General features: G+C 43.3%; 1 protein-coding gene across 4 annotated transcripts in view; it reads left to right on the forward strand.

Annotated features, from left to right (window-relative positions):
* SLC44A5 (solute carrier family 44 member 5) overlaps positions 1–24,868 on the forward strand; it is a 200,862-nt gene that overhangs the window by 117,818 nt on the left and 58,176 nt on the right. For all 4 annotated transcript variants that reach the window (XM_039484187.1, XM_039484189.1, XM_039484190.1 and 1 more), the window contains exon 3: positions 19,871–19,944. In XM_039484187.1, coding sequence (XP_039340121.1) covers positions 19,871–19,944 — 74 coding nt within the window. The remainder of the gene's footprint in view (positions 1–19,870; positions 19,945–24,868) is intronic.

Below are 24,868 nucleotides of genomic sequence, written 5' to 3' on the forward strand. Positions count from 1 at the left end.
TCATAGGAATGGTAATGACGTGTAAACATGCATTTACATAGGGGCTATATTTGTAATGTAAATGTTGGATTGAAGAGTTTCATAAGAGAGAGTTTGGATGGATTCAAGAAAGGTTGCATAAGAGGGACTTGGCCACTGGGGGAGGTAAAAGAGGAAGTTGCCTGCTCCTCTATCTCATGTTTTCTGTGCTTTTATCATTTTATTGTTTTCCTCAATTATCTCCCCCTTCCCACTCACTTTCTCTCCCTTCCCCAGTCTGTCAGTCTTCTCCTCCTTTCTCTCCTCTCTTGAGCACTCAACTTCCTGCCTCCCCCTTTTCTGCTGCCACAATCTCCCTCTTGCATTCACTCTGAGTCCTCTATGTCCTTCCTGTCAAGCCCTGTCACAATCTGTTGCTCCCCATGGTGCAGCAGAGGTGAGCACAAGCATGGATAGCAGCCAAGGGTGATAGACAGCCACCTATATATAGTAATACTGGTAAAAAATGAGTTGTCTGCAAGCTCATCGTTCATAGCATTGTCCAGACTGACAGGATATGGTTCTGACTTTGCCTGCAGGGGAAGGTGCAGTTGGAGGTGGGTGCTCATTCTGAGATTTCTCAGTGAGCAGAGTGGAGTGTGCTTGTGGTGGGGTGGTCCTTAGAGTGCATAAGCATTTACCCAGCATGGCGTCAGTTCCACCAGCTCAGCTGGCTGGCAGCTCTTTCTCATGAACAGTATGTTGGGGGATATACAGGGTTCCTGGTGAAACACAGAGGCAAGCTGTGAAAACAGGGACATTCCCTGTGTTCAGGGACCACCCTATACATTCTTTAAATGGGTATGTGGTTCTTTGTCACAATGCTAACCAGATTTTTCACTGATGGAATTAAGCAAAGAAGTGCTTCTCTAGTGCTCTGCTTAAACTGTGTGCCCAACAGGAACACATGGCTAAAGGTAAATAGCTGTACATTAATTCTTCCTCATAGTTATAATGGATGATAAATGGGGAAATTAGTATTGACATTTGTGCATACTTAGATTCATGTGGTGTGTGTTAAATAGTGGGATGCTGAGTTTGACTGCTCTCTTTGTAGGGCTAAAAGCCTGATCTAGAGAGTGTGGCTGTTTTGCCCTGTACCGCTGGTACAATCTGTACTTAAAGCCAGTGTAATCCAGCCTCAGTGCAAGGAGGATCCTTTCTTGGCAGAGAACTGGCACAGAGGATATTAGGCCCCTCCGTCTCCCTACTTCCAGGCAGCATGGCAAGGAAAAGGTACTGTAAAGGAGTCCTGGACGGGACAGCTCGATTTCATACTGATCCCAGCCTGCAATTTCAGCCCCTTGGGACTGTTTATAGTCAATGTAAAGTATCAGCCATGTTAGTCTGGATTTGTAAAAAGTGACAGAGAGTCCTGTGGCACCTTATAGACTAACAAAAGTATTGGAGCATAAGCTTTCGTGGGTGAATACCCACTTCGTCAGACCAGTGGGTATTCACCCACAAAAGCTTATGCTCCAATACTTCTGTTAGTCTATAAGGTGCCACAGGACTCTCTGTCGCTTTTTAGTCAGTGTAAGTTAGAGTAGCCCTTAGGCTGCTCCAGGGGCATGCACAAGGGGGCAAGCAAGTGCACAGGCCCCCCCAATAATCAGCGGGCTCCTGGTCTGTGGCAAGGAGAGTGAGAGAGCGGGGTTAGAGGAGTTCTCTCTCTCCCTTTCACAGCCCTGGGGCTAGAGGAGCTCACTCTCCCTGCTGCAGGCCCAGGGGAGAGAAGCTCTCTCACTTTCCCCTCCCCGGCCCCAGGGCTGGAGGAGTCTGAATTCCTGTGCACGCCCTGCTGCTGCTCTAACTCAGTGCAGGGGGAATGGCCCTGCCTGAAGGAGGAACAGAGGAGTGCAAGGTGAGTTTTAAGGCACTGTTGTGCACACATACATTGCTGACTTACACTGCGTGCTATTCAGCTTTAGCTGGGTGTCTGTCCTCCAGCTTTTAGTCAGGTAATTGTCAGAGTGCCACAGACACAAATCAGAACATGTCTTTAGTTTCTTCTCCACCTTTAATTTAGTGTTGTTCAGTTGCGTAGGGTAGCCCAGTTCTAGGATGCACATGTAGAATTAGGATAAAAGGTTGCTATGTTGTCATCAGTGACCTATAATAAAAGAGCTGGTGGCTGTGAGGGAATTTTTCTTTATTGGTATTTAAACTGTGAGACAGTGTTTGTACTATTACGTATATGGGATTATATCTTAAATATGGATGAACTTCATCCCTTTCAAGTTCTAATGCCAAATGTCATTTTAAAACATTAAAGACGTCATTTAAAACATATTATCAGCTGAAGCAGGAAATGAAAGTGATAAATATAAATAGAACAAATTTCAAAATTAGATTGTAACCTTTTCAGTGGTTTTCAACCTGTGGTCCGTGAACCTCTCCAGGTCCTCAGACTTTGCCTAAGATTTCCAAAGGGGTCTGCACTGCCATTTGAAATTTTTTTTAGGGGTCTGCAAATGAAAAAAGGTTGAAAACCACTGCTCTAAGAAAACTAGTTTGAGATTAAATATAAGGTTATAAAGGATAAATTATTTCAATTAATTAACACATCCCAAGGTGTCGTTTCCACCTTTTTACAAATTGCAGAGATAGTGAAGGAGGAGCTATATTTTATTCTGACAAGGTGAGATTTGTTAAGTGTTGAAAACCTTTCTGTTCAACTTAAACCACAGTAGAGTGACTTATATTTTAGGCATGACATTTTCTTATTATTTTTACAATGTGTTCTTCCCCGGGGAATACTGGGCCACAGTTCCACAGAGTACCATCATGAGAGTAGGAAAATGTGGTACACATTCATGATTATAAGTGACACTGCCATATATTGCAGGTTTATTAGTGCTGCATTGATCTTCCCCTATTCAACTCTTGAATCCTTAAAGAAATTAGTGGGTGAAGTCTGCTAGAGTTTTTGAACAGCAAACTCAGTAATTGGAGCCAAAGGAAGGCCTTAAAGATCACAGACTCCCAGAGAAAATATTGTTCAGTCTGCATGGTTATGGAATGATAAGAAAAGACCACTGTCAATCAGTGATTTATTGGCTATTCTTAAACTCAGAAAACTGCATCTGCCAACAGGAGTTGGAGGGGGTTCATCACCTCTCAGGATCAGGCCCTATAGCAACGGTGAACACTTTACCTAGTTTCACAATGCTAAAGACAGTTGGTTTTCTCGCAGACACTAAACTGAACTCTTTTACTGGTGTTTTGGGGTGCTTTATGAACTGGGTTTTATTGAATGGTCTCAGCGCATCATTCTGAGAACAGAGGCATCTGAGTATGTCACAGGGGAGGCTAGCCATGCTGTGTTTATAAGAAGTTCAGTAATCCATGCTGTAATTGTTTAGGAATAAGTTTCACTAATGCCATTTTGAGATATTTTAATAGGTTACTAAATATAACCTTGATGACAATGCTGTTAGGTGCAAAACCACACATTTCTCCAGTTTTTCTTCCAGCACTTAGACTATTTTCTTGTATGAAATGCACTGTCTTCTTTCCATCCAGATTTTCTTTAAACTGCAGCAAGAGAATATTCACATTAGGGACCTCAGGAGATGATCTAGTCCAACCCCCTATTCAAAGCAGGACCAATTCCCAGACAGATTTTTGCCCTAGATGGCCCCCCTCAGGGATTGAGCTCTCAACCTTGGGGTTAACAGGCCAATGCTCAAACCACTGAGCTATCTCTCCCCTCCTTTAATATTGTAGCACATTTTTGAAACTGCTATTATGTAGCTGACTCATAAAGCTACTTTTGAATTGTCTCTCATTTCGGAGTTGGTCTGAACTATTCCCCTATCCTCCTTGGTTATTTTTCCTCCCTCTTTTATGTAGTTTCTTTATTTTTTCTCATGAGTTCATACTGGAGTTTCTTTATTTTTCTCATGCGTTCCTCTTTGCTTGGTGGTATTCCCTGTTATCTCTTGAAGGACACAATTTCTCTTTGCGGTGGTTGCTAGCTCTTGCTATCCTTGAAAGCACTTTAAATTTTAAACCCAGAGTTCATCTGACTGAAGATTGTAAGACTCAGCTACTTGTTTTTTTGGCATATTTAACTTGGTAACATGTTTACAGTTCATGAACCCATTTTCCTTTGTGCATAAATGAATGTCTCTTACCTATACACTCTTAGGGTCATGGAACTTCAAAGAAGAGCTGAGGTCTGGTGAGAAAGAGGCTCCCAGCTTGGGAATCAGGAGCAAAACTTTAGCATACTGTATCCACAATAAAGTGGAGGGGATCGACAATAAAGGCTTTGATGTGTAACTGTTTTTTTCTTTTTCATCCTGCCTATCCCCTAGTAAATTCCACTAGTTGTGATTTTATTTCATTTCCTCTATAACAATGTCTCTTCGTGGACTCTTCTTTCCTTCCCTACCACGATGCTTTAGGAAAATGGTAATTTCCTTTTCTTCAGAACTCTTTATGTTCCTTCTTTACTTATCTCAAACATACTTAAGAAGGGTCGTTTCATGACTAAAAAACAAGACTAGTTGCTAGAAAATCTGGGTTCTGTCCTTGTCTCTGCCTCAATTTTCCCATATGTGAGATAGGAACAATAGTACTTGACTACTTCATAACGCTTATAAAGCACTTTTGAGATGCTATAGAAGAAAGGCAAGGTTCAGACCTTGGCATGGAGCCTTCTGTGCAGTAGAATTTTACCTTTGCTACCTTCTGCAAGGACAGGTGGCCTGACCCACTCCTATTCCTTCTTGGATTTAAATGAGAGCTAAATTTGGGGACTGAGCCAAAAAAGAAAAAAAGTAAATCCAGTTTGATCCGACCTGAAACCCTTTTTTTCAAGGTTTTTCATTAAATTGAAAAACACAAAAAATAATTTTGAGTCAACAGTGATTTGACCTTTTTTGGTGTTTTTCACCCTTATTTGTGAGAGGTTTTTTATTTTGACCACATTTCCAAATAAATGTTGTTTTGAAATGACAAACTCAAGCCAATCTTTTTTTTAGTGGCCCACACAAGCTGCACCCTGACAGGGTCCTGCCCCCCAAGCAAAAGGCAAGCCATGAAGAGACAATCAGAATCTTAAATCCACAGCCTATTTTGGAGCAGCTGTTCTAGAACTGAAAACAAGCAACTAGATATCATTATTGATGTTTGTCAGTGTTTAAAAACAAAACCCTTAAATGCTTGTGCTGGGTAGTTAAAGGAGGAAGAGACTGCATCAGGAAAGATTCGGGATGAGAGTACATGTTTTTTACATGTGGCCACATAGAGGCATGTTCTTACTAGTCTTATTTCCTTTCTTCTTTTACTACTAATTTAGTAAGGATTTGTAAACAGCAGTTGAAAGCTACAGAGTGCTGTGTTTAGGGCTCTGGGACAGCTTTGTCCTTTTGTTACATTTTAGTTGGCAGTGGGTAGTGCCTATATATGTGGCTGTTGAGTAAAGGTAACCGATAAATCCCATATCAATCAATCAATAAATAAAATTTCACTTTCAGACTCAGTTTGCTTCCTTCTGTCTTCTCCCCTTTTCACTGATTGCTCTGATAGATTTTAAGACCACTATGATCATGTAGTCTGACCTTCTGCATAACACAAACCATAGAACCTTGCCCCTTAATTTCTGCATAAAGCCTGCAACTTCTGTTTGATCTATAGCATATCTCTTAAAAATATCTCCAGTCTTGACTTAATGACTTCAAATGATGAAGAATCCACCACATCTCTAGGTAAGTTGTTCCAACACTCAACTACCCTTAGTGTTAATTTTTTGTGTGTGCCCTATTTCTAGTCTGAATTTGTCTAGCTTCAGGTTCCACTCAACAGATCTCATTACACCTCTTTCTGCTAAATTGGAGCATTACCTTCTATGAGAAATCTTGTCCCCATTTGGGTGCTTGTACGCTGCGTTCAATTCACTTCTTATCTTTTCTTGGATAAACTAAATAGATTGCGTTCTGAAATCTCTCACTACAAGGCATGTTTCTCTGGTATTTGAATCATTCCTGTAGCTCTTTTCTGAACCCTTTTCCAATATGCCAATGTTCTCTTTGAAGTGTGGGCACCAATAATGGGCTCATTAATGTCCTTTCTCTCTACAACATTCCTGTCCTCGCCTCTGATCCACTTAGGGTGACCAGATATCCCGATTTTATAGGGACAGTCCTGATATTTGGGCTTTTTCTTATATAGGCACCTATTACTCCCCATCCCCATCCTTATTGTTCACACTTGCTATCTGGTCACCCTAGATCCACCTGTGGGGAGCTGGCTGAGACTAAAAATATATCCCATTAAAATGCCACAGACATTTTCCTTAACACACAAATCATAGTCCCCAGGAGTGATGTTCTGAATCAATTATATTTCAATATGCTTATGGCTCTGATTTGAATTTGGAGTGAAATCCTGGCCCCACTGAAGCCAATGGAAAAATTCCCATTAGCTTCAATGGAACCAGGATGTCACCTCAAGACACTGTCTTCCTGCATCCCACTTACCTGACTGCACTAATAAAATAGACAGGAATTTTTTCTTCTCTTTATCTGTGTAACCATCTAGAAAATAAATTTAGGACCATATGATGTGTGAATGGCCTTCATGATGATTAGATTTACAGGCAGGTTTGGTGATGGTTTTTATTGTAGCTTCAGACAGAAAATATGTCTCTAGACTAAAATGCCTGTTTTAATATACATTATGTTACACTACAAGATAGTTATCAGAATTGGGTTTAATATTCAGACATCTTTTGGCTGAACTAGTCTGTGTAAAAATATTTAACCATCAGAATATGAAATTTGTTATTACCTTCTGATAAGATCCAACAACTTACTGTTTTGTTAGAATTTATATCCGCTCAATCTCAGGCTCTGCTGAGAAATGAATCTTAGTTTGGTGTGCACTTGCGCTGTACAAGGTTTATACAGCGTTCAGCCTCCCTATGTTAATCTTTTGGGATATGTTTAATATTTAATACTGGTAGTTGCTGAGAAAATGGAGTTTTTTGACATAATCCATTTCAGTCTGCTGATGAGTAGCACAGACGTGAACATAAAATGGGGAAATGAGAGGCATTGGACTTGTGATGATTACAATATTTTATTAGAATTGCCTCCAATTTTTTTAACTTCTCAGAAAATATAAAAGCAAGTGTTAGCAATAGACGAGAAGATTGCATGGTGTGTCAGTGTCACAGCCTCTCCCTCTGGAAACTTAAATTTCAGTCCAGAAATTAGGTCACAAGTCAAATGAATTCCATGGTCCCATCCTATTTAGTTCTCATGGATGTTTATCCACATTATACAAAATGCTGCACTTAAGCACAGTGGGCTTCCTAATGGAATAAGTGGGGTCTTGCAGGTTAGAACAGGGGTGCATTTGCAGAGCTGTGGGAGGAAGCTTGTACAAAGCATGGTCACACTATGCTTGGCTCTAGCCAACCGTTTTCAGTTCTCCTCTCCACTGAGCATTAAAATTTCACACACACTAGAAGACTGAGGCAAAACAGCATGATTATGTACTTCGTCTGCAAGCATAGACTTTAAAATATTAAGGATCACATTTTACCCATAATTTTAAAATAAGCTAACAATAGAGACACTAATTTTGTAGCAAAACATGAACAGATACAAATGCTTCGGGTCTTAACCCTTTGTATACATTTATTTATCTGTGTAGACACACATCCGATCGTACATATATACACATACAAAATTGCACTGAAAATAATATTGAAAATCATCTTCCAAACAGATGGGTGGAATCATTCCCATTCAACGGGTCTGGTTTCCTTTTTTATCTCTAATTTAAATATAGGAATATCTCTTGAGCATGTATTTCTGATGTGCTCAGAGTCAAAAAACCTAACTGAAACAAGCTGAAAGCTCTCTGTCCCCAGGATAACACTCCAGCTAGTAGATTAATCCAGGGAGTGTTTGACTGAAATGGTACGGTTGATTTCAGTCCTCAGTCTTTCTTTCCACAATAACTTTGGGCAAGATCCTCAGCTGGCATAAATCAGTGTCTCTCCATTGACTTCAGTGGAGCTGTATTGATTTACAACAGCTGAGGAGCTGGCACAGTGATTATTTCTGGATCTTTTAGACAGACTCAATAAACAGTGTGAAAACCACAGAGAGCTGTTCAGCATTTTCCTAAATAGTGTATTTCACATTCTGGAGGCCAATCCAGACCAGCTGAGGGGTTGTGTCATTGCCCGCCCTGTAATCTTGAGTGCCTCAAAATGCTTTGCTGTTTTGTAGCTACCAACCTGGGCTGCTTACAACCAGCCTACATGCAGGTCACACCCTGATGGTCTGTGTGCTGGTTCAGCATCTCTGACCCCAGCAGCTGTTCTGCAGACCCACTTTGGCTTCTACCAGCCTTGGTTGCTATTTGCAGGGTGACCCCAACACACTTCCAATCCCAAATTTCCCTAAAATGGTGTGCTCTGCAGTGTCCAGCCCTCTCGTTAACAGATCAGAGAAGTAATAAGGTTTGTTTGTTCCTCTAAAGAGACACAAATACATGACAGCTTATTAACTTAAGTAGGGCTAAATAACCCCTCCCTTTAAACACCACACTGAGTTGGTTTATAGTAAAATGAAACATAGGTTAAGTCATGCCGAATAAAAGGAATAAAGTTAGAAAGGGGTACTAGCAAATAAAAGTGAAAACACTAAAAGTCTAAAACATAATCTAGCAAGATACAGGCTTTGTTCAAGATGGTTTCACTCACCAGTCATTCTTCTTCCAGTCATGGCTGACTTTCTCCTTTCCATAGAAGTACAAGGAACTGGCTTCTTTTCTTCTTAGGTGAAAAACCTTTGCCTAAGCAAGTTTCTCACCTATGTTCAATTCCAGAGACTTCAACCCACCTTGGTTGAAGGACCCATCTTTCTCAGCTAGCAAGAGCTCTAGCCTATTGTCTGTGCAGTGACATGCCAAAAATGGCTTCTGTCCTTGCTTATATCTTCCAAGTTCAAAGAACTGGTTTCAAGAGGCAAGATGACCTCATGCTGCTCTTCTCTTCTTGTGGGCTTCCCATCCTCCTGTATGATTTCTGTGTAAATGGTGCTTCCATTGTTTCTGATTCCACCATGCTTAATTTACAAAGGAGACAGATAGATAGCTGGGACATTCCCTCCTATATGGGAAGACTATATAGCCTAATATCAGTGAGTATCCATAATGCCTTATATAAAGTTAATATATACAGTTCACAATTATATGAATCACCCATGTGTCATTAGCTTTCAGAAAAGACCTCACTCTGTACACTTTTATAATACAGCAATATTGTATACAATCAGTTGTTTCAATTGCTTATCACTTGAGGTTCAGCATCCCTGTCTTTTTATAGACCAGTAAGCCTTTGAAATGGATTCTTCTGAAAAAGTAAACCCCAGATGTAGCTCTCTCCTGCTGGGTGTAAACTGTGTCAGGGAGATCTCAGGGACCGGAGCCAGTCCATGGACTGGTAATTCAGAAACACTAGTGTAAACAACATGCTGTCTTCTCCTCCACTTGTTAATGTGAGGTTTGCCTCCACTTCTTGTTACCTTGATAAGTCTGTTTACTGCTTATATGTATATTGAGGTAAACACAGATTCCTTGGTTTAGGGTAGACCTGTTTAAGAACTCCCCCTCAAATACCTGGTTTGTGTGCAGTTTGGTATTGCAGCCCAGAGAATGACAAGTGGGTGAGGTAGTATCTGAAAAGAGCTATGTAAGCTCATCTCTCTCATCAACAGAAGTTGGTCCAATGAAAGATATTACCTCACCCACCTTGTCTCTCTAAATTCTTGGTTTGAACACATTTTAGTTATAATTCCAGTATACCCATTGTGTTCGTACAACACACAAGAATATTAATGATCAGTGACTTACTAGTTTTCAAATGATACCTCACAAGACATATTTTGTACAAAGATTTTACCATAGTGTGTAGGGTGTGGATAGAGGGATGCTTAGTGTCACGGTGTATAATAGGTATTTTCACTTGTGTGAAGTGTTCGTAGCAACGAAGGAAGTGACCTATATTGGAAAAGTCACACAAGTGTGCATTAGCATAAAATCATGATTAATAAAAGTTTCAAGGGTGACAGTCAAGAAATGCTTCAGGCCAGAGCCACACATTTTTTTGTCTTGACTCTGCCACTACCAAGAATATGATATAAATCACGGCGAAGTTTATAAAACACAGCACTACATCTGTGGGGGTGGTTGCTGCTTAGATACTTAGGTGATAGTTACCATTGACTCTACGTTGGATATCCACATCCCCTTCCTCTTTCCCCACTAGATCTTGGGGGAGGAGGATGGTGTTCTCAGAGTTCTGTTCTTAGTCTGCTCCCCTTCTATCTTTGCCCCCTTTCTCTAAATGATCTTGTCCATTCACACAGCTTCAACTACCATCTTTACACCAATGACTCTCAAATCAGCCTTGCTACTCCTGACCTCTGTTGTCCATTCGCTCCCACATCTCAACCTGTCTTTCTGATGGTCTGAAAACTTGAACTTTTTAAAACTGTGCACTCACTGGGGCAAAGCCTGTGTCTTCTGCTGTGATTGGAACATGCTTAGCAGTTTATGGGTGCTTATGCAATATAAATATTTACTTTCAGTGATCTTGTGGCTATCTTCCTTAGGCTGAGGAAAAAACCATAAGTGTTAGTCATTTCCTGAGCTCCACCCACAACACAAACTCTGCCCACTCATGACTCTAAAATGAGGTGCTGCTCACAGTAGATTATGCTGATCTTCTTGATAGAATCATCTCACTCCTTTCTTGGGTACTGTGGTCAGTACTGAAACAGTTGACAATTTAAATGTCAACATCGTTGTTATCAGGCTTCAGAGTCAATAACCTGAAAGAGTCTGACGCAGAGGAGTGCTGGCAAGAAACAGATTATTTCTTATTGCTAATGGAATTCTAATCAGTGCCTGTATCTTTGGCAGCACACTGCGATCTATATTGTTGTAGTATATTATATACCCCACTGAGATGAATGGGCAGTTTTACTTTTCTTAGAGCTCCTGTTGCAGGCTCTCAAGAGACATCACTTCATGGCTTTCTTCTGGTTCACATTTTGCAGATTTCCTTCGCAGCCATAAATGCTAGAGACTTAATTTTTTAAAATTAAAGCTCTCTGGCACACAATATTCAGCCACCAGGAAGAAGTACAACTCAGTGAGACAACATGGGCCAGCTCATTTCAACCCCTCTCATTAAAGATTCTCTGAAGAAAACTTAAGAAAATCTAGTGTTTAGGCTGATAGATGAACAAAGCGCCGTTTGCATTAAAACCTTATTAGTACCTTTCTTGCGAACTTTCTAGTCTCCATAGTAGCAGCGTATGCTCAAAAGGAAGTATCCCTGAACACACTGAATCTGTCACCAACTCCAATGTTTATTCAGCTTTGCTGAATAGTGCCCTTTGGTCTGGCCACACTGTTTGATAAAAGTACCAGCCACTCTATTCAGATCCATACCAGCTGAGATGATCTCTCAGTTAAGGCTACAATCAAGTAGGGGATCCTGAGTTCTGTTCATAGACCACAAAACAGACAAATTCTTTCCTTCAGCATGGTTTCTTAGAGTGATTTCAAAACATAGGATTCATTCCTGCAGAGAATTCTGTGTGAGCAGACCCCTGCACTCAGGCAGAGCTCCATTAACACTGAGGTCTGAGCAGCATAGATGCCTTAATGGTCAGCTTCAGGTTTGTCCACAAAGGAGTGATATTTCCCATTGTCTGTATTCATACATGTGGATGGTGAGCTCTCTGGGGCAGAGGCTGTCTTTGAGTTATATGTTTGCACAGGGCCAGAGATCCAAGTCTGTAAGTGCTGTCGTAATACTGGTACAACTCTAATATTAAGAATAATGGTTTCTTGCTAATGCAATATCTTGGACAGAATTGCACGCATGAGACATTATGAACTGTAAAAACAATGAAGAGTCCCCGAGGCACCTAAATTTGTTAGTCTCTAAGGTGCCACAAGGACTCCTCGTTGTTTTTGCTGATACAGACTAACATGGCTACCACTCTGACACCTGTTGTCATGAACTGTAGAACTGGAGGATGAAGCCAGCAGAAGCAAGTAGTCCCCAAGAAGAATCATTAGCCACGGAATGCATGGTTTGTCCGTGAATAAGTACTTCCAATCTCTGATACTCAGTATTTATAGTCATTATTTATTTATCTGAATTCTGTTAACATCTTCTATGTACTGTGTAACCTCTATGAAGACACGGGAACAAAGTGTTTTCTTACTTTGTGCTGCCACATATAACAAAGCGAGTAAGCCAATCCATTTCTGAAAGGTGGTAGAAAGCAAAGTAGTACCCATAAACTAAACAAAATGACAACAGTAGGCAATACAATCTGGCATGGGGGCCAGAAATGTGCACTTATCAAATGAGATTATTTTATTACTTCACCTGGCTAAAATGAATCTCTTGGGTCTATCAGTGATTTATTTCTATGGAGACAGCAATGTTCAAGTAGAATAGTTAGGCTAACAACAAAATTTGGGCAAGATCTTGGGGTGCAACTGAACTGCGAAAAGGCAAAAGAACATTGCAAATTTCAAAGACAGCCATACTTTCACAATGACTTTCACATTGTCCAGTGCATTTTAGTTCGAGACACAAATGAATCATTATAAAAATACAGCATTATCATGCTCTGTTAAAATATCCTGTTGTCCGTGCAGTCATTGCTGCTGGGAAAAGGTTTGGACTCCATTTTTGGGGGTTGAAAAAATGGTTATATTTTTCCTTTTATAATTTTTGCATCATGTATCCCATGAGGATGGTGGGTATCTTTGTGTGTATGTACAGGTATATTATAAAAACATGGCAGTGATATCCATGTGAAAGAGTGCAGGGGCCATATAATAAATTATATTTATCATGCACTCTCTCCTCAACACTCTGCCCACTAATCCATCTCCCCTAGCATTTATTTACCCCCTGAGAAGCTTCCTGCAGTTTCCTTGTCTTGAATACAAATACATCAGCAAAATCAATTTGCCATCAAAATGTTTCTATATTCCCCCTAAATGTGAGCATGTCTGCTCCAAAACAAAACCAGTTCAAAGCCCAGCACAGGCAATGCTCAGTCCTGCTTACAGCAATAAATGTAATATCCCAATATCTTGTGACCCTTCAGGGCTAGAAATGGGAGCCTAATCCTTTTGGGGAGGGGAGATTCCCAGCATTCCATTTGCTCCAGTTTTGAAAACTCCCAGTGACTTTAAAGGCGTAAAATGGTACGTGTGGAACAGTTATTTTAGGTCATTTGGTGAGGTATCTTATATATTTGTTTTAATTTTTCTCTCCTGCTGAGCCTTGGATTTCTAAGGTGAAATCCTGGCCCCACAAAATCAGCAAGACTTTTGCCACTGATTTCAGTGGAGCCAGGATTTTACCCATGGTAACAAGGCACCTGGCTGCACAGGCAGAGGGGTGCAAGAAATAGTCCCAATAAATTTATTTTAAAACTCTCCAAACCATGCCCAAAATAGTTTTGGTGCAATTATTATAATTATTTAATATTTATATTATAGCAGCACCCAGAGGCCAGGATCAGTTGTGCTCGGCACTATAAAATCTGTGTTATACCCAGAACAGAAAATGGTGTGAGGTGGTAGAAATATTTGACACTTGCAAAACTTTAAGGGATGAACTGGCACAAATGGGTATGGGCTCTGGTCATACATAATCATAAATACCACGTGTACAAGAGGGTTCTGACAACAAGAGACTTATAATTAAAGTATTGCAATGTCCTAGTTCACCTCCCATTAGTATTTTTACCTGAGTTATCTTTTATTAAACACTGCACCATTTAACAGTCACTCTGGAGGGTGAGAAACTGAGCCTGAGTAAAGTATCAGAATTAGTGTGAAACAGATGTGAGCCTTACATTTAAAAAGGTTTAGTGCTTCTGCTGGTGTTAAGCGAAGGAAGCAGGTGACCCCATTTCCACTCATTATTTATCCATTTTGTGATACCAAATAAAATCTAAAACTTTAGATTAAAGCTCTCCTCAGAACTGTAATGTGCTGTCATCTATTCTCTGGGCAGACACTCATTACAGGGCACTTGAGAAAATCTTCATGTGTGACAACTGCAGCAAACAATAAGTTAAAGCAGTGGTTCTTAACCAGGGGTCCAGGGCTCCCTGGGGGGCCATGAGCAGGTTTCAGGGGGGCTGCCAAAATAAACCAGAGAGCAGGGCCAGCATTAGACTTACTGGGGCCCAGAGTAGAAAGCTGAATCCCGAGCCCAAGCCCCTTCTCTCTAGGCTGAAGCAGAAGCCTGAGCAATTTACCATTGTGGGGCTCCCTGTGGCATAAAGCCCTGGGCAATTGCTCCGCTTGCTACCCCGTAACACTGGCTCTGGCTTTTAATCTACTGAAAAACAGTTGTTGTGGACATGGGTGGGCTGTGGAATTTTTATAGCATGTTGGGTGGGGGAGGGGGGGGCTGAAGGAAAAAGGTTGAGACCTCTCTGGCTTAAAGAACAAGCGGAGCTCCATTGTCAGTTCTTTCAGTTTAACAAACTCTCATTCATTAGATTGCCTCAGCACATCCCGATAGTCACACAGACCTGGAACCTAGTGCTGAGATTGTTTGTTTCTCTATGGAAAGGCACATGAGTCATTCATGCTTAGTTTCTTTTTCACATCTAGAAATGTCTCTCCAAGTTTTGCAATTGTTTAAAAGTTGTGTAATCTTTTCCCCTCTTCCCAATCACTGGGATCTGGATCTACTCTTCACCCTCTCCTTTCAAACCCATAACTAAGTGTCCCCTATCCTCATGGGCGGCGAGTTCTATGGGCCCGTGGAGCCCAGGCCCCACCAATAATCCTAAAGGTGGGCCCAGCTCCAGCAATGTTTGGGCCCCAGGCCCTGTGCTTTGGGGGGTCCCCGCGCTGCCATGCCGGGCGCTCTCACTGCAGCAGCAGCTCCCGGCAGAGGCCCCAGCAGCGACTTGGCTCACAGCCCATTGGCCGGGAACCCCAGCCAATGGGAGCTGCCGGGGGCGGTGCCGGAGCTGCCTGGCCACGCCTCCACAGCAGGGAGGGGGAGCGAGCCACCGGCAGCGTCTGAGCCCTGAGCCGAGCAGCAGCAGGGTCTGTGCCTGTCAGACAGACTCAGCCGGTGAGCTGTGGGGGCAGCCTGAGCCAGAGACACAGCCGGGGAGGGGGGTTTGGTGGGGACAAACAGACACAGCCAGGGGGTTGTGGGACAGACAGACACAGCCGGGGGTGGTGGGGGCAGCCAGACACACGAACACCGCTGGGGGGTTGTGGGACAGACAGACATAAGGACACAGCCAGGGGTTGTGGGACAGACACACACAGCCGGGGTGGTGGGGACAGACAGACACAGTCGGGGTGGTGGGGACAGACAGCCAGACACAGCCAGGGGTGGTGGGACAGACACACACAGCGGGGAGACAGACAGACAGACAGACACAGCCGGGGTTGTGGGACAGACACACACCAGGACACAGCCAGGGGGGTAGTGAGGACAGACAGACGGACACAGCTGGGAGGTTGTGGGGACAGACAGACGGACACAGCTGGGAGGTTGGGACAGACACACACAGCGGGGGGGAAGGGGGACAGACACACACAGCTGGGGGTGGTGGGGGCAGCCAGACACCCACAGCTGGGGGTTGTGGGACAGACCGACACAAGGACACAGCCAGGGGAGTTGTGGGACAGACAGACGGACACAGCCAGGGGAGATGTGGGGACAGACAGATGGAGCCGTGGGCGGGGAAAGGAGCAGCAATGGGCACCCCGGGGCTGGTATAAAATACACAGGATGGGGGGAGCTTCCTGAGGGGACTATAGCAACACCCACCGCAGAGCAGACCCAGGTTGCAGCTGGCTCTGCCCATCACAGCCCCCTGCCCCACAGAGACCCACACAACCCTCTGCCCCCTCGAGAGACTCCCAATGACCTCTGTGCCCCTGTCACTCCTCTCCAGAGAGCCCTCCCCTTTGTGCCAGCCCACTCCCCTCCCCCACTGCCTCCCCTCCTCCAAAGCTCCCTACAATCTCCCCCTTTGCCTTCCGCCCCCCAGCCCAGCCCATTCCATTGGCCGGGAGGCTCCCAGTCTATTGGCTATCAGGGCCCACGGGAGCTGCACCTGAGGCAGGGTGCCTGCTTACAGATGCAGACCTGCCTGGCTGTGCCTCCACAGCACAGGGAGCGGGAGCCACAGGTGAGCAAGCCCTGGTCATCATCACAGGCCCAGTAATTCTCTGGATATTTAATTTCACTGAGGCAAAATGTGTGCAATTTTATGGGTTGAATGATTGAATGACATAATACCCACCTGCCCACATTGTCCATCACTAAGTCCAGTAATTTTGTCAAGTGTTTGTTGCACAACATGGTGGTGCCTACCCCTACCTTGTGCTTCAGGGGGTGATGGGGTCCAGGGCAGCCTGTTATAGAACTACCTGATTAGTAATTGGATATGTTGGCTGGCATCTTTTTTTACGTGTTTGCTCCCCCTGACGTTAGAACCTGGCTACACCACTGGGGAGGGGAGCTTCCTAGACCTGTGCAGCTGGGGCTTAGGTGAATTTTGTGATACTGTGCCCCTCCCCAGCTACCACCCTGCAGTCCCCACTCCTGCACCATGCTGGGCAAGGGGCAGCCCCATCCCCAGTGGCAGCAGGGGAGGCCACACGTGATGGCAACCTCCCCCCTCAGTACCCACCATAGGGGAGGCGAGTGGGCTTTCTGGACCTGAGAGGGACCTAGGAGCATGTGCAGTGAACTGCGGGGGAGAGGAGGGGTCCCTCCCCTGGAGCTTGCTGCTGCCAGGAAGGGTGGAGGGGAGTCCTCTTTGGCCCTAGCCTTGGGGCAGCCTGTCTGCACCCCAAGTTCCTTATCCCCAGCCCTGCCCCAGAGTCCTCACCTGACGGGAAAAACGTGCAACTTAAATTTGGTGGTCAGTTTAGAGTATCATAGAATATCAGGGTTGGAAGGGGCCTCAGGAGGTCATCTAGTCCAACCTCATGCTCAAAGCAGGACCAATTCCCAACTAAATCATCCCAGCCACGGCTTTGTCAAGCCGGGCCTTAAAAACCTCTAAGGAAGGAGATTCCACCACCTCCCTAGGTAACCCATTCCAGTAACCCATTCCAGTGTTTCACCACCCTCCTAGTGAAAAAGTTTTTCTTAATATCCAACCTAAACCTCCCCCACTGCAACTTGAGACCATTACTCCTTGTTCTGTCCTCTGCTACCACTGAGAACAGTCTAGATCCATCCTCTTTGTAACCCCCTATCAGGTAGTTGAAAGCAGCTATCAAATCCTCCCTCATTCTTCTCTTCTGCAGACTAAACCATCCCAGTTCCCTCAGCCTCTCCTCAGAAGTCATGTGCTCCAGCCCCCTAATCATTTTTGTTGCCCTCCACTGGATTTTCCAATTTTTCCACATCCTTCTTGCAATGTGGGGCCCAAAACTGCACGTAGTACTCTAGATGAGGCCTCAACAATGTTGAATAGAGGAGAATGATCATGTCCCTCGATCTGCTGGCAATGCCCCTACTTATACAGCCCAAAATGCTGTTAGCCTTCTTGACAAAGGCCAGAGGAGGGAGTGTTAGTGCCTTTGCGGACTTCTGGGAAGTGCATGGGGTGGAAGAGGATGCTGGGATGCTCTGGAACCACTCCTTCAAAGCCAGTCAGGACTCTGGGGGAGCCTCCTCTCTGAGCAGACTGTCTCCAGGGCAAGAAGCTTACACCTTCCTGGGTCTGACCTCAGAGCATTCAGCATGCCCTTCCACACCATGCACTTTTCGCAGTGAGTCCGCCCAGGCGGGGTCCTGGGGCAGCCAGAGGTCCCTGCACCCCAATTCCACAATCAGATGTGACTCTCAGCCAGACAGTAAAACAGAAGGTTTATTAGATGACGGGAACACAGTTTAAACAGAGCTTGTTGGTACAGAAAACAGAACCCCTCTGTCAGGTCCATCTTGCGGGGTGGGGAGCCCAGAACCAAGTTCTGAGTCTCTCCCCATTTCCCCAGCCAGCTCCAAACTGACACTCCCTCCTCTGGCCTCTGTGTCTCTTCCGGACAAGGAGGCCACCTGATCTCTTTGTCCCCAACAACTTCAGTTGGCATCTTGCAGGGGAAACTGAGGCACCCACACAGTATTCAGAGAAAATATTAAGAACATTCCCACTTCATCACAACAGGTGCAACAAAATATAATACTGTATATTGAAGTAGGCAAGTGCTGCTTCTGACTTTCCACTTTTAATTGACCCTTGTAATCTTGTGGCGCTGACGCGTTGTAGCTTCATTTTATATCGGCTTACAGGGCGGGAGCGGGGGAGCACCACCATTTTGGGCCCCACCAAAAATTATACAAACCTGCCGCCTATGCCTATCCTTCATATCTCTCAGATTGGCCTCTCTAGTGGGGATCACTTTGGCCAGAAGAATCTGAGAGCTATAAGCCCTTATGTCTAATTCTTCATTCTTAATTTTTAAGGACAGTATTTCTGCGCTTTCTTCATTATATCTGTCATGCTGATTGCAGCTGAATGATGGGACTTTTAATAAAAACTCTAGCAAGATCTCTTCAGCCATTTTGGGGATTTCAGGGCAGGGATGCTGGAACAATTTGTATAGTGAGGGTGCTGAGAGCCATTGAACCAAACTGTAAGCCTTGTATATAATGGAAACCACTTCAAGTCAAGGGGTGTACCCTCAGCACCCCTAGTTCCAGCACCTATGTTTCACAGTGGATCCTCCCTACACACTCACACACTTTATCCACTTTAAAAAAGAAACTTTAATTGATCCTTTTTAGATGGGGCTATGGCAAAAATAGATGTTTGAAACTTGAAACTCACCATGTCTAAACCTCTGATTGAGGAGTAACGCCTCTTGTGCTTGAAAAAAAATGGTTTTAATTTTAAACAGACTGACTTTAAGGGTCAGATCCTCAGCTTGGCCTTGACCAGCATTGGCTTCAGTGGAACTATGCCAATTTACACCAACTGGTAGCCATTGGGACATTTATTCACGTCTGCTTGTTTAGACTGCTAGGCTGGATTGGAGGTGGTTTAGTTTGGTAAGGCAATCCTTTACTTTCTTTTTAACTAGAAACACTCCTTAGCCAGGGGTGGCTCCAGGCACCAGCGGAGCAAGCGGGGGATGAACGGACGGTCACTGTGAGTGCGGCAGTCAGGCAGCCTTCGGCGGCGCACCTGTGGGAGGTCCGCCGGTCCTGCGGCTTCGGCGGCAATTCAGTGACGGGTACGCCGAAGGCACAAGACCGGCAGATCACCTGCAGAAATGCTGCTGAATCCACATGACCAGTGGACCACCTGCAGGCGTGCTGCCGAAGACCGCCTGACTGCCGTGCTTGGAGAGGAAAAAACATAGAGCCGCCCCTGTTGTTAGCCCACTTCTAGAGTTATTGTTGTTTAGTAGTCATCTAAAGCAAGGACTTGTGAATATAAATTTATGAAGGAGAAGTGGAAGCCAGATAAGTTCAGACTAGAAATAAGGCACAGATTTTTAATGATGAGGGTAAATAACCATTGTTAAAACTTATGTTGGGTCGAGGCGGATTCTCAATCGTTGACAATTTTTAAATCAAGGTTGGATGTTTTTCTAAAAGGTATGGTATAATTGAAAAAGAAATTAATTAAGGAAAGTCCTGTGGCTGGTGTAATTCAGGAGGTTAGACTATATGATGTCTGTGGTCACGTCTGATCTTATAATGTATGAATCAATCATTTACAAAGGAGGAGTTATTTTCGACACCTTTCTAATTCTTCAAAATGTTCCCTTCTGTCTTTAGGCACTGTACGGATGTTCTGTGCTGTGTAATCTTCATAGTCGTCATTCTGGGTTACATTGCATTAGGAATTCTGGGTAAGTAAACATAGGTAAAGTAGTGGCTTCTCTTGCAGGGGGAGTAAATAAGTGAGTCATTATTTTAATTGAAGAGTCCATTTAACTTTAAACTTTCTAATCAATGAGCCATATGTTTCCTAGAAGCAAATCATGAATGAATTCCTCACATTAAATGTCTGTTATTGTGATGTTGCAGTCTATATGGTTTTATAAAAATATGCTAATAAGTGAATATAATGTAACTGGAATATGCTTCATGCAAAAGGTCTCTTGTAAGGTATCATTACAAAGCTTATAATCTACTGAGTATGATCATCCTATTTGTATAAATGTACCACTCTTGTATCTGAAACTAGAAATATGAAATATAACTCTGAGGGCCTATTGTAATTATGCAAAGTGTGGGCCATTAATGGTGGTTTGGAATCTTGATGACTCCCATTAACCAGGACAATTGTCTACAGATGGGTGTGTTTACCTGTAAGTCTTCCTGTTACCGGTGTGCTGGCAAGTGGGCAATGAAGTCTTGCAGTGACATGTGATCATGTCACCTGAACTGGAATCCATCTTTAACCAGGTGTCTTTCCATTGAGAAGGAGGGGGTGGGAACCCAGGGAGGGACAAAGGATTCCTGCCTTATGCAAAAGATATATAAAGGGGTGAGAGAACAAAAGGACAGGAGCCATCTTGAAGAATCCCCTAGCTACCACCTGAGCTGGAACAAGAGCTGTACCCGGGGAAGGAATTGTGCCCAGGCCTGGAAGGTGTCCAGTCTGAGGAAAAAACTACTGAAGCATCTCTAAGGGTGAGATTATCTGTATTCAGTTTGATTAGACATAGATTTGCGCGTTTTAGTTTATTTTGCTTGGTAACTTACTTTGTTCTGTCTGTTACTACTTGGAACCACTTAAATCCTATGTTCGTATTTAATAAAATCACTTTTTACTTAATACATATTCTGAATTAATAATACCTGGGGGAGCAAACAACTGTGCATATCTCTCTATAAGCTTTATACAGGGTAAAACGGATTTAGTTGGGTTTAGACCCCGTTGGGAGTTGGGCATCTGAGTGTTAAAGGCAGGAACACTTCTGTTAGCTGTTTTCAGGTAAACCTGCAGCTTTGGAGCAAGTAATTCAGACCCTGGGTCTGTGTTAGAGCAGACGGGCGTGTCTGGCTCAGCAAGACAGGGTGCTGGGGTCCCAAGCTGGCAGGGAAAGCAGGAGTAGAAGTAGTCTTGTCACATCAGGTGGCAGCTCCCAAGAGGGTTTCTGTGATCCAACCCGTCACAGTTATAATCAGGGAGAGGTTGAAAATGATGTGTTTATTGATGGAAAAACCCAAAGTAAAATATATGCAGGTAAAAATGCCATCGTTCAATCATTTTGCTATCATTAACTTTAATTGAGACAGGAAAATCCTGGCACTTGTCACTCATCAAAAAACAAAAGCTGAGAAAAACATTAATTTTTAAGAGGCTTTGCATTCTTTAAAATATTAGCAAGAGCCTCTATGGGAGCAATGAATGAGCAGAAAAAAAATCATTTAATTGTGGGACATGGAGCTGTTCGCTTATCAGGGTATTCCGTGGTAACCGTTTAGTTTGCTTGTCTGAGAGAACTTCACTCAGTGAGGGCAAATGCCAGCTACCCTAAAAGTACAGTTACTATGTGTTTGCATATTTGACTGAACTTAATTTCCTAATAAAAGACCACATGGCCCTGGCTTAGACACACGAAATGTCATCACTCTTTTTAATTCTGTGTTAGTATTTTCTCTACTGTACAAAACTACACCATGTGTAGTGTCAGAAGATGACAATAAGCAAGGTTGATTTTACACAAACAGTAGAAATCAGTAAGTATATGGGAATGTACATCATCCTCTCATTAGAATATACTATTGGCACAGCATCCCAAAAGTCATAATTCGTTCTGTCTCTCTTCAGCTCTCTGTCTCTCTCACTTTACCTTGTAGTAGTTAAGATTTTGCTGCTTCTCTCTCCAGGTGCTCCTGTGTGCATGTGTTATTCATTCCCTTGTTCACACATACTAGTTGTCCCTTCATGGAACATCCTGCTTTCAGAACGGGGGAAAGGGAAGGAAATAAAGTGAATACACTTACAAGAAATAACAATCAAGGGAGTCATTGCAGTTGAAAGGTAGCACCACACACTGACCCCATAACAGACAGTTGTTGTCTAATGAATGGAGCATGATGCTGGCAGGCAGGAGACCTGTGTTCCACTCATGACTATGTCACTAAGTTGCTGTGCCATGTCAGGCAAGTAATGTAACTGCTCTGTGCCTCAGTTTCTCTATCTGTAAAACCGAGATAATACCTACCTTTGTAAAGCGCTTTGAGATCCATGGATGGAAAAAAATCTGTATAAGGGCAAAGAGTTAAGTAATAAGCTATTAATACAGGTCCTGTGCCTGTGTGCCATACATGGATCCAGTACTTTAATGGTTTCATTAGCAGTGGGATTCTTCTTGGGGACAGTAGTGGGTAGAGGGTGAGGGAGAAGGGTGTCTCTAACTGTACTTCATGCATTATTTAGTCACATTCAGATTAGCTTGTCTGCAGTCCTTTGGCTTCCTTGCACAGCTCAGACTCTGATGCTTCCTTAACATCGATGGCATCCTACGTGGGGATGGGGATCTGTCTGGTCTGTATCTGCTGCTGCTACTGGAGTGTGTATGAATGAAATTTTGCATTTGCTTTCTCATCTCTGCCTCCTCTTTTGATCCTGCTGCTTGTACTATTTGCTGTAGAGTGATGCTACGATCTGAGTTGCCCCTACTTTAATTGCCCAGTTACATTGTCTGTACCTCACTGGCCTCTTGTTTCATTCCAAGCTGGTACTAGCACTCATTTGACATGTGTGTGTGTGAGAGAGAGAGAGAGAGAAACTCCACTCAGAGTTACAATACACATGAGGAACAGTTGTCAGAGCGTGGACACTATATGTGTCATCACCCACTGGGTCAGAAAAAGGCAGAAGGAGATGGCTTAGTCCTGGCGCAGCAGCAGGACTTCATGCTGCATATACACACCTGCCAAGCCTCCCACCTGAAGAAGGAGTATCCCACATTTGGACTAGTTTACTTCCCTGTTCCGCCTCTAATGTTCCACCAGCTCTTCCTGCTCCCTGTTCACTCAGCTGGTGTGTTACTGTTCTGTTCCTGTCCTTTCACTGCTCAGACACACAGCCCAAGTGGAGGAGCTGGGCTCAGATCATGGGTGCATTCCTTGTTCTCTTTAATATGTGAACACTTCCCTGATAGGTGAGTGACTTCTACTCTGGATGTTGTCGGACAGAGTATTGGCGCACTGGCAATTTGTAGTTGTGCAGCATTCTTGTGCATTCAGATCTTCCTGCCAGCCTGTACAATCTCCCTCCAGCACTGCACAAATCTCCCTTAATCCTTTGGCTAGACTTCCATGGCAGCTTTGCATGTGCTGTTTCCAAACATCATGTTCTGCATGAAATACGTTGCACAAGCCGAGGGAGGCAAAAGATGAGTGGTTGGCCAGATTCCGCTCTTCCCTGACTCTGTGGTCTCAGACAATGGGATCAGTGTGGTGTGTGATGGTGAATTTGTCCAAATAGGGTACATTTGCACATGCCTTGGAATCCTATTATGAAAAAAAACTTCTAACCAAACGCTTAGGTATAAAACATTGAAGGTTTGGAATCCAACCCTGGATCCAGGTCCAAATTTTGTGGCTGGCCACTGTTTTTATCTGTGATGGGTGGATCCAAATTTTTGCATCTGAACACCCCTATTAAATATCCAAATCTAAACCCCGCATGGTGCCTGCTTTTTCTTTGTCCTCAGATTGTGATTCATCCTTCTTATTTTAAATGAAAGATGAGATCAGCATGGGTCCTACTCCAAAGGCCAGCCCTGCTCCAAATGCATGAGTGTCAATAAAGCTCATATGAAGAGAAAATAGATTATAAATCAATTCTCCGTCATGAGTTATGCCTTAAGCATCTCCTGTCCTTTGGCTTACTATAGAAATAAAAAAGTCGATTTCCTTGGTTTCTTGACTATGTGAGAATATCTTCCTCGTTTCACATGTCATTTGGCTGGATAAAGAAAGGAAATACTCAAACTAGGGCTGTTGATTAATCGCAGTTAACTCACACGATTAACTAAAAAAAAATCAATCGCGATTAAAAAAATAATCATGATTAATCACACTGTTAAACAATAGAATACCAATTGAAATTTATTAAATATTTTTGGATGTTTTTCTACATTTTCAAATATATTGATTTCAATTTAAACACAGAATACAAAGTGTACAGTGCTCACGTTATATTTATTTTTTATTACAAATATTTACACTGTACTGTAGTGCAGCCTCTTTATCATGAAAGTGCAACTTATGAATGTAGGTTTTTTTTGTTACATAACTGCACTCAAAAACAAAACAATGTAAATCTTTAGAGCCTACAAGTCCAATCAGTTCTACTTCTTATTCAGCCAGTCGCTCAGACAAACAAGTTTGTTTACATTTGCAGAAGATAATACTGCCCACTTCTTAATTACAATGTCACCTGAAAGTGAGAACAGGTATTTGCATGGCACTGTTGTAGCCGGCGTCGCAAGATATATACATTGCAGATACGCTAAAGATTCATATATCCCTTGACGCTTCAACCCATTCCAGAGGACATGCTGATGACGAGTTCTCCTCGATAACGATCCAAAGCAGTGTGGACTGACGCATGTTCATTTTCATCATCTGAATCAGATACTGCCACCAGAAGGCTGATTTTCTATTTTGGTGGCTTGGGTTCTGTAGTTTCTGCATCCGAGTGTTGCTCTTTTAAGACTTCTGAAAGCATGCTCCACACCTCATCCCTCTCAGATTTTGGAAGGCACTTCAGATTCTTAAGCCTTGGGTCGGGTGCTGTAGTTATTTTTA

The sequence above is a fragment of the Mauremys reevesii genome, linkage group 8, assembly GCF_016161935.1.
Source record: "Mauremys reevesii isolate NIE-2019 linkage group 8, ASM1616193v1, whole genome shotgun sequence".
In the NCBI taxonomy this organism is placed as follows: domain Eukaryota; kingdom Metazoa; phylum Chordata; order Testudines; family Geoemydidae; genus Mauremys; species Mauremys reevesii.